This window comes from Asparagus officinalis, unplaced genomic scaffold (assembly GCF_001876935.1).
Source record: "Asparagus officinalis unplaced genomic scaffold, Aspof.V1 AsparagusV1_Un602, whole genome shotgun sequence".
NCBI lineage: Eukaryota > Viridiplantae > Streptophyta > Magnoliopsida > Asparagales > Asparagaceae > Asparagus > Asparagus officinalis.
This window is the reverse complement of record NW_017972864.1, coordinates 101,247-111,964: the sequence shown is the minus strand read 5'-3', so window position 1 is coordinate 111,964 and position 10,718 is coordinate 101,247. Positions and strand designations below refer to the sequence as shown.

At 35.5% G+C, this 10,718-nt stretch overlaps 1 protein-coding gene and 1 pseudogene across 1 annotated transcript; one reads left to right on the top strand and one right to left on the bottom strand.

Annotated features, from left to right (window-relative positions):
- The first annotated feature begins 5,185 nt into the window (after positions 1 to 5,185).
- On the top strand, positions 5,186 to 9,128 carry LOC109827990 (receptor-like protein 12). The gene is made up of 3 exons (XM_020395015.1): positions 5,186 to 5,445; positions 8,317 to 8,549; positions 8,644 to 9,128. Exons 1-3 carry the CDS (start codon positions 5,186 to 5,188, stop codon positions 9,126 to 9,128), a joined length of 978 nt encoding a protein of 325 aa, XP_020250604.1.
- A 1,168-nt stretch (positions 9,129 to 10,296) lies between these two features.
- The window catches only part of LOC109827989, a 4,632-nt pseudogene continuing 4,210 nt past the window's right edge, over positions 10,297 to 10,718 (bottom strand).

Genomic DNA, 10,718 nt, shown 5'->3' with positions numbered 1-10,718 from the left:
GATTCTTTGTTCCTTATTGAGCTCGAATCCTTAGGGGCCAACGTCTAATGAGTTTTATTAGGCTTGGGTGGTGTAGTGAGGAATTAGTGATTTTTGGGCTAAGGAAAGGGTGATGAAATCCCTCACCTTATCTTGATTATGGGGTTTTGCCCTTAAAAATATTTTGAAGTGTGTGCCAAATCAAGATGCTCAAATCACTTGGTGAATTCCTACTAACTATATGAAATGCAACCCAATGAATTAAAAGCAACTAAAAAGGATGGAAGAAAAAAAAATCTTTTTCTTTTTTTTAATTAGGGTTAACAATCAAATAAATGAGAAGGGGGGATTTGTTTGAATTTATTATCTTGTTAGTAAATGTCAAAGTTAAGGGTGAATTTTATTAAGGTCAACGGAAATAAAATCTTTTTTTTAAGATCTTATTTGTCACTAATTGTGAGAAACTAACTAAAGGTGTGGAATTGAAAATATAAGGAAGAAGACTTACCACAAGTGAATATCCAATTCCTCAATCTCCAATTCTTGATCTTTAATCTCCAAGTAGTTCTTTCACAATAAACACACAAGTTAAAGAACCAAAATAATTAAAACCTACTTAAGCACCTTCCCCGGCAACGGCGCCAAAAACTTGATGCGGCATAAACATGTACCAAAAAGGTTGCAAGTGCACAACCGTGTCAAGTTATAGTATTTAAGATATCGATCCCACGAGGAAGGTGTTTTGTAGGAGAAAATATAAAATCGGTTCTTATGTTGTGTGCGTGACAAATAGGAGTGATGAGTGAATGTGATTGTGGAGAGATAGAGAGAGTGGAAGTGATAGTGTGTAAATCGGCACGAGATATAAGTGAGAGTGGATGTGACAAAGAATGAATATGATCAATAAGGCAAGAAGGAAAAGGAAAATAAAAATCAAAAGAATGAAGAACAAAATTCTAGAATAAAAGAAAATGCAAGAAATTAAAGATGGTGGATTCAATTATAGATATGGGTAATCTACAATTGAACCCACTTCTTAGAAAATGGTGATTCCCTAGAGGGTTCTAGCCTAAAGGTGAATCAAACAAAATAAAAATAAACAAAAAGAAAAACTTAACCCAAGAGGGTTCTAGCCTCAAGATGAATAGTACAAGAAATTAAAATCTAACTACAAAATAAAATTGCAAAATCTAAACTACAAAATAAAATTACAAGAATTAAATGCACGAAAATAAATCTACTCTATAGAGGAAAAAATTATTTTTATTAATTGCAACTAAAGTTATAATTTTTGGAAGGCCTTCTCAATTAAGAGTAGCCCTCCTCTCCAAAAGGAGTTTACAAAATTTTCACACCTCTAACCCCTCACTCTCTACCCCTATTTATAGTAAACATCAGTGAATGAGAGCCATTGGATCAAACTTGAGCCCTAAGACAAGCACAATCAGCCATTGACGCACGCTACAGTAATCTGGTATCGATGCAGGCTCGATGCAGGTATCGATGCCAGCATCGATGTCCACATCGATGCCGACATCGATGCCCACTATTTCCAAATTCTGATTTCACGGATAGCTTCATCTCGTCGAGATAGGCGATTTTCATATATTATATGTTAAATTCCGCCTTCCGGATTAGGAGATATCGTCGTTTCTTTGTGGCCAACCATTTTGAATATGATTTCTTTTCATATTGGATTTTTGATTTTCTCCGGCTTCTACAGGCTACACGACTTCATTCTGGGCTTTTGGATAATTTGGAAATTGATTTTCCAATGTGCTTCTTTGCTTCATTTCTTCATTTAATCAATGGGTTTTTGTTGAGAGATGAGAGTTTGAGATTTATTCTTCATTAACCTGCAATTAAAAGATAAAAATAATTATTAGTGCTATATTTATTCATATAAAATAGATAATGAGGGTATAAAATTGTAATAAAATATGATTATCAAATAACTATTCTCTGGCTTTACCCACTAATAAGCAGTCTACAAGATCTCCCGTACAGCGCCTCATATGGTGCAATAGACATTCAATAACTGTTGTTATAAATGAATTCCATCAATTGGGTTGTGGTCATCTTGTTTGTCCTGATAATCCATATCACATGCTTGCAATATATTCTCCAAAAGTGTAAAGTAAACACCAATCTTGTTTGTCCTGATAATCCATATCACATGCTTGCAATATATTCTCCAAAAGTGTAAAGTAAACACCAATCCTTGGTTTGATACAATCATCTTTGACATGCTTGCAATATATTCTCCAAAAGTGTAAAGTAAACACCAATCCTTGGTTTGATACAATCATCTTTGAAACTTCATGAAATCTCACTATTTCCTAAATAATCATCTTTGCATACACTTCCGCTGTATAAGTCGTTTTCAAGGGTATAAAATGCACCAGTTTTATCTACTAATCAAGTGTCATCCAAATAGATTCTGTTTTTTTCTTTGATCTTGGCATCCCTTCAATGAAATCCATAGAAATATCCACCCACTTTCACTCCGGAATGAGTAAAAATTGTAGGGTTCCAGCTAGTTTCTGACATACTGCCTACACTTATTGGCAGGTAGAACATTTAGCTACATACTTCAAAATCTCCTTACGCACACCACTCTGTTAACACGTCCTTTTAAGTCTTTGTATATTTCCGATGTGTCTAGATATATTGTATACTTAGTACGATATGCCTCAATCATTCAATCCTTCTTAAGTTGTGGATAACCCGGCATCACCAGCCGACCTTCCATTTAGAAACCCCCGTCTGTTTCAATAGTTCATTTTGCTTAATCTTAATAGAAGTTACCTTCTTTTGGATTTTTAATCCAAGATTCTCTTAACTGGGTATTGATCTTTCCATAACTCTAAGATGACTTCACTGATAAAGCTCCTAAGAAAATGTTGTTTCCGGAATGAGTGTAAAGTTCTCGATACAATAAACATTACAAAACTATAATCTCTCAACGACGCTTCCTTCTCAACGTGTCTGCTACAACACTCGTCTTTTCCTAATTGATACTATATTGCAAACTAGTAATCATTAATAAACTCGACTCTTTACTGCTGCCTCTGGTTATACTTTTTTTGGGAAAAATGTACTTCCAAACTCTAATAATCCATATATAGTTTCCTTTATACTCCATACAAATGATGTCTTTACTTCTTAAATGCGAAAACCATAACTATCGGCTTTAAATCATGCGTGAGAAAATTTTTACTTATGAATTCTCAATTGCCTTAAAATATAAGTCACTACTCCCTGGGTCTGTGTTAAAATACCTCTAGGACCCGATAACTACTCTTTCATATAAACAACTTGAAAATCTTATCAGTAATCGGAATAACCATTACTGGTATTGTAATCAATTTAACCTTCAAATGCTTTCTGGCACTCTATGCTTCAAATAAACTGTACACCCTTCTTCGTAAGGTGTGTAAGTAACATAGAAATCTTCGAGAAAAAAAATCTTGAAGTAACTTCTTATAATGGTCGGTTAAACCTAAGAAGCTATGAATCTCTGATATGGTCTTTATCTTAGCTGGATTTACTGCGATGCCCTCTCGGCTGATACTATGATCCAAAATTCTGATCTTAGGTAACAAAAATTCACGCTTGTCGTATGTAACTTATAGCTAGTGCTCTCGCAAAGCCGTAATATCAATCGTAGGTATTGTTCGTACTCGGACTCCAATCTCGGATAAATAAGAATATCGTCTATGAATACTATCATGAACTGGTCCAAGCATGGACGGAAAACCTGACTCGTCAAATTCATGAATACTATAGGTGCAATGGTCAGCCCAAATGACATGATAAAAAACTTAAAAGACTCATATCGAATCAGAAAGGCGGTCTTGGGGATATCTATCTCCCTAATCCACAACAGATAATAACTTGAACGAAGATCAATCTTTGTGAAACTACGCTCAACTGTGCTCTGCCGGTCAACGAGTTATAAATCCTCTATAGCAGATATCTATCTGGATTTAAAGCTTCCTCATTTCAACATGTGTCATATGATAAAGTGCTTGGGGGTATCGATGCGGTGCCTGGCTACAACTCAACGTAAAACTCGACCTCTCTCACTAGAGGTAAACCTGGTATGTCCTGCAAGACATCATGATACTCTAAGACCACTCATGTCTCACTCAAATCTGTTCCCCGATCGTGTCTCATCACCTCCTTGACTTATGCCAGAAATAACTCCGTATTCTGGTTACTCTATGAGGTTGCTACAAACTGTACAAATCTATTGAATATTTACAAACCGCCTATCTTCACAAGACAGTCAATACTAACATGGTAGGAAAATAACCAATCCATACCAAAACATCATATAAGCTCGAATATATATGCAAAACAGATAAATCAACTATGAACTTAGACTCATCTAAGCTAATAATACATCTCCTACAAATACTCTCTAAGAGGGATGCCTCTCCTAAAGGAATGAAGACTGAAAAAGGATCATCTAGAGAATGTGTAACTAAACGATATCTATCCATTATAGCATATTGTGGAGTCCCCAAAAGATACGAATTTAGAAGGTGTTCAATGAGAACATACCTTCCACTACGACTCTGCTCATATCAAGATCACATGAAATATCTCAAATACTTGATTGATCGTTATGTTCTGCTGCACTGAAGGCTCTGTAGCATGTGAGTCTCTCTGACTCTGAGGTAGCTCATGATTTTCATGCATCTGATCTTCAATTCTTGAAGCTGACAGAGGTGATTCAATTCTCTGTTGTTGGCCATGCTCGCGATTCTGTAGCTGCTGATTCTGCAGCTGCTGATTCTGCAGCTGCTGATTCTGGTCTCTTTCCTTCTGTCCTCCTACTGGTGCTTTGCGACAATCTCTCGCTCTATATCCAATCTTGTGGCATTTATAACATGCACCCTGCATTTTGTGCTGTTTTTACGCTCTCTGTACCTTTTGTGAGTTCCGACTCTTGCTTTGCTGGGCTCTCACTCCACGACACCCTGTGGCTCTATGGCCGAATTTGTTACAGTTATAACAAAATCCTAGAAATATGTGCTGCATTGTACTTGTTTGATCCGGTTGTCCCCTCGGATTGGTATTATTCTGTTGATTTTGATTGTCTAGCTGAGGCCCTTCTTATCCTGCGAATGTCCTCTTGTTCTTGCCCTTGTCTCTGGTTTCTCTCATCTTAGGGATCTCTTCTTTTCTTGTAGCTTCAATGGTAGTTGGGGTTAGCGCAACTTCTGATGACATCTTTATAATAGACTCAGCTGGTGCAACTGGTGAAGGAACTTCAATTGATGGCACTGCTGGCGACATTTGGTCGTCCAAATGTTCTTCTAAGACTGCTATACTAGCTATAAATGATGCTAGGATGTTGATCAAATACTGTGGAGCCTGCTGCGGCTCATGCTCTAAAGCAGCTTGCTCTTTTCATCCTGACATCTACGATTTTCCAAATAGAGCTTATAAGACACAGTAAATGAGATCCTAGGTACAAAAATAAAACGTATACCAATAGGAAAATAGTATTACTTATCACTCACAACATGCTTTATACTTCAACCAAATAGTTCATGAAAAACATTTGGTAATTTTTGCGTATATATATATAATACGTCCTCACTCATACTAGGAATTCCTATCAGACTCTATACATGACTCCTAAAAATAGCTATCCTAGCTCCACAATATGACACATGAATGATACTAAGGATATTGGAACCTAGAGCTCTGATACCAACTGTGACGCCCCAGGGTTTACACAAGGCTGCAGTCCAAGGTAAAACCTGGATTGTCCAACCTGTCAAGTACCAACACTATGCTATGATACGTTTCACCATCACAGTTACTATCTCTCTAGCATAGTCAACAAATAGGTAAAGGTAAAAAACATGCAAAAATCAAAATAGTACAAGAATAGAATATGCATAGATGAAGTATGAGAATGATCAACATATGAGCCCATCTGAAATAGTATAAGAGTATCTCTGACCTGTAATAAATGTACAAAGTCTCATAATCAAGAGTCAAAAGAAAATCTCTCTAAGGCACACTGCCTCTACAAAATAAAAATATAATCTCTAGAGTCTAAAAATGAACAACGACTGCAAAGCTCTGCAAATATATACTAATAAAATAAATAAGATGAATACTAAGATGCGACTCCATCAACCCTGCAACACTGCGTACGCTTGACTCGTCATCTGAAAAGAGGGGAAACAACGAGCGTCAAGCGCTAGCGAGATCATCTCTACCGCCCCTAAGGGGAAGGGGTAGAAGTATATGAGAAAATACTAGTTAGTACATATAATTATAAAATTATAAATACTATGCTAAACGAAAATTGGTATTTAGAGATTCATAATACGAGAATGGGTACGTCGAGCAAAATAATCCAAATAATCCGAACAAGGCAACATAACAAGATAGAGAAAATTTCCCTAAAATCGAACACCAACACCTTAGGTGTTTAACAACTCATACGAATCGTAATACAACATAACAACGTCGAGAAACATCTCCCGAGAACAGAAACAGTGAGGAAAAACAAACACAACCAAATGTATGATGGGCGGTCGACCGTATATATGCGGCGGTTGATCGCAACATGTTTCAGGAGTTGCCCAGGCCTCTGCCTGGCACGCGATCGATCGCTGCTTAGGCTCAGTCGACCAGACGTGATTCCAGAGTTCTGTTCTGAACAGGTTTTGCACTGTGTTGTATTCACGACGTGTGTTTGTTATCTAAACTGGTTTAATTTATATTTAAACATGTGTAGAACATAGTGAACATCAGATTATCATCTCTGAGAAATATCAAACATATATAATATGATTAGTTGCATAATGAAACATATTTAAACCCTTAAACATGGATGAAACATCAATATGATGATTAAAATTATCAAAACTCAATTAAACAACATTATTAATTACTTTTACATCTTCAAACACTTTTGTAATTTTGTTCTTAATCTTTTAAACATGAACAGACCTAGTCTTTATACATATAATATAAAAGATTTGATTTTTATACACAAATTAGTCAATTTGGCTCTATAAAAATTATTGGAAACTCATTTAAAATTCTTTAAAATAGGGAAGGGATTAGCAGAGATGAAACTCACCTGAGACTTGATTTAAAATGTGGAATATAAAAGTCCAAAGCAGATCTCCAAATCGCAAACTCAAAATAACCCGAAATCCCGCTCCAAAAGCCTTTAATCTTTCTCAAAAATCAAAATAGGGTTTGCAGGGGAGTTTGGTGACTGCTAGGGTTTTTAAAATACTAAAAACTCGTGAATATATGATATATATAGCAGAGAAACAAATATGGGCTGTAAATACCTAAAACCAAGTCAAAACAGGATAAACAATATTCAGGTTTCGGGGTCAACCGTGACGGTCGACTGGACACCGGTCGACTACGACAGTCGACCGGACTGGAACATTCTAGTTTTCTTAGATTTTTAGTCTTTTGGCCATTGTGCATGTTTTGACTCGTTTCTTTCTCATTCACTGGCTTGTTTATACTCAAAATACTTGTTAGTGTACTCATACACTATTTAATGATATTTATCTCAATAAATATCCACTTATTATAATTAAACACACACTATTTCAATTTATTAATCATTAACTCAAAATTTATGGGGTTTTACATTGTTTACCCACCCTGCTTTAGAGTCATTGGATCTCTCTGATAACTAATTCTCTGGTGAGTTAAAAGAGTTTTCAAATCCTTCAATGTGTTTAGGAAATCTTGAACTAAGTAATAATCAACTTCAAGGACAGATGCTAATATCCTTGTTTAAGCTCTCAGCCCTCGACTCACTCTACCTATCATCAAACACCTTTAATGGAATGGTGGAGCTCGGCATGGGAACAAACCTCACGAAGTTAATAGAGCTCAACCTCTCTGACTATCTGTACAAGAAGTTAGTGGCATTAATTATTCTGACACCTTTCCCAGCCTCTGATACTTAAGCTTGGCTTCATGCAACCTCATCAAAGTGTCTGCCTTTCTGAGATATCAACATGAACTCGGTACTCTAGATCTTTCTGATAACAAGATTTGTGGCAGAACACCAGAATGGATTTGGAGATTAGACAATATATACGATTTGAATCTCTCCATGAATGAATTCATACATTTCGAAGGCCCACATATTCCCTCTAGGAAAGATGGTTATGGCTTTTTTGATCTCCATTAAAACTTGCTTTGGGGACCAATTTTTCTTTCTTTGATGGCATTCCAATTCATAGATTACTCAAACAATAACAACTTATCAGTTATCCCGTCTAACATTTCCTCTAATCTTTTAAACTACACTCATCTTCTACTCAGGAACAATAATCTTATTGGAGAAATCCCAGCATCTATCTGCAAAGCACAAAATCTCCAAGTCCTCGACTTGTCTGGAAATAGTTTGAGTGGTTTAATCCCTTCGTGTCTATTTGATATCAAATCTCTCTTTGACTTGAATCTAAAAGGGAACCAACTTCAAGGGGAAATTCCTAAACATTTTAGTAAAGAATGCATGCTAGAGGCATTGATCCGCAGTGACAATCATTTGAAAGGTTCAATTTCTCAAACTTTGCTCAATTGTCGGTCGCTAAAAGGTTTTAGACCTTGGGAACAATCAGATTGCTGGAGATTTTCCATCTTGGTTAGGACAAATGGTTGACATCACTATTCTAGTTCTTCGAGGAAATGCACTTTGTGGGAAAATCAAAGTTACAGAAATTCCTGAGGCAAATAACATATTTTTAAAATTGCAGCTATTTGATCTTTCTTCCAATCACTTCAGTGGAAATTTGCCTTCAAATTATTTCAACAATCTAAAGTCCATGATGAATTTCTTCACTATGAATCAAGGTGATGATATAACTGATGAAGACAGATATCACTATGAAGTTTCACTCACAACTAATGGGTATGAATATACCTTTCAGAGAATATTAGTGATATCATATATGTTTATGGATTTCTCAAATAACAACTTTGAAGGTAATATTCTTGAGGTGATCGGTAAACTCCAAAGCCTTTACATATTGAATTTATCACAAAATTCTCTCACAGGAGAGATTCCTTCAGTAATTGGAAATATGAGACAACTTGAAAGATTAGATCTTTTTACAAACCATTTGTCTGGATAGATTCCTCAAGAATTAATTTCTCTCATGTTGTTAACTTCTTTAAACCTTTCTAGCAACAATCTAACTAGAAGAATTCCTCAAAGTAATCAGTTCAATACATTTCTGAATGCTTCTTACCTGGATAATGATGGACTGCGTGGAAGTTCGTTATCAAAGCAAATGCAACAATGGAAGCCCAAATCAGACATGTGTAGTGCAACCTATTGCCTCCAATCATTCATCATAGTCAATCTATATCATTTTACTTGCGCTATTAATCGGCCTAGGATTTGGAGTCGGGTTTGCAGTGGCCTTTGTGCTTCGCAATTGCAATTAAAATTTTGGAAAGGCAAAATACTACCAACATCTAGCTATTCTTGAACCCTTTTTTGATCTCTCAAATTTCATGTTTTTTAAATATAAATGTTCCTTTTTCATCTTTTAGCTTTTCATGTTTTTTTAAATATAGCTGCTGAAGCTTAGATTCGATACGAAGAAATAAATAAAATGGCTTGTAGCTCACTATAATGTGTCTGTTGTGTTCTAATCTGAGAATTATTATTCATAATGTAGTACAGATAAAATAAGTGTGCTAGTCACTTTCAAACCCCAATCAGTTGGCACTATTTAAATCGTTGATGTTTGGAATGAGTATACTTTCCTTCAAAAGAATGTAGACATTGCTATGAATTCTATGCTCTAAAATGTTACTTCGACAATTTTAATAAATGCTAGATGTTGGCACTATCGGATTTGGATCCTCTCAACAATATTTGCCTTTTTATTTTGATGAAAGCTCGAAGTTGATAATGTTAATAACCAAAAGTAAGTAATTTTCTAATAAACATTACTTTTGAATTTGAGACGATAATTTTCATAAGCTAAACATTACTATTGAATTTGAGACCACAATTTTCATAAGCAACACTGGATACACTCTCAAAGTCTGCTTTACATTTTATGCTGTCTCATAAAGAAAGACCAACATCATCATATCACCATTAATCTTATTCACAATATGTAATCCAACAACTATAATGAAACCTCATCCAGAATCAATCAATACTCCAAGTTCCTCAGATAACGTTAAAATAACACCAAAAAAACAATAAAAAGATTTTCAGATATCACTATGTATTATATAATTGAACCTTGGAACTATACCTATGTATAATATTTTCTCCTACTCATGTATACAATACTCTGTGCCCAGCAACTTTGCCTTCAGAGCATGTTCACTACCCATAGCTTATATCTATGTACATACAAATACACAAGACAGGGTCCAATCAGTTCCATATTAGATAGCCTCTTATAAAGCTTCATGTAGTGTCAATGCTACCAGATTCCTTTATGCTCTTACCCAATCCTTGCAATACAAAAACTCTATCCAAATAATTAGGACATAAACCAAGGTTAAGCATTTTCATGAGAGTATCTAAAGTATTTGAATAATACCATCCTTTAACATAACCTCAAAGTAACCATGATAAAGTTCTCCTCCTTCGGCCAGGACTCATAGTCTCAATTCTAGTGAGCAATTGGTTAACAGCACTAACTTCCTTTTGAGAAGCACAAATGTCTAGAACAACATCACAGAGCTCTTTGTCA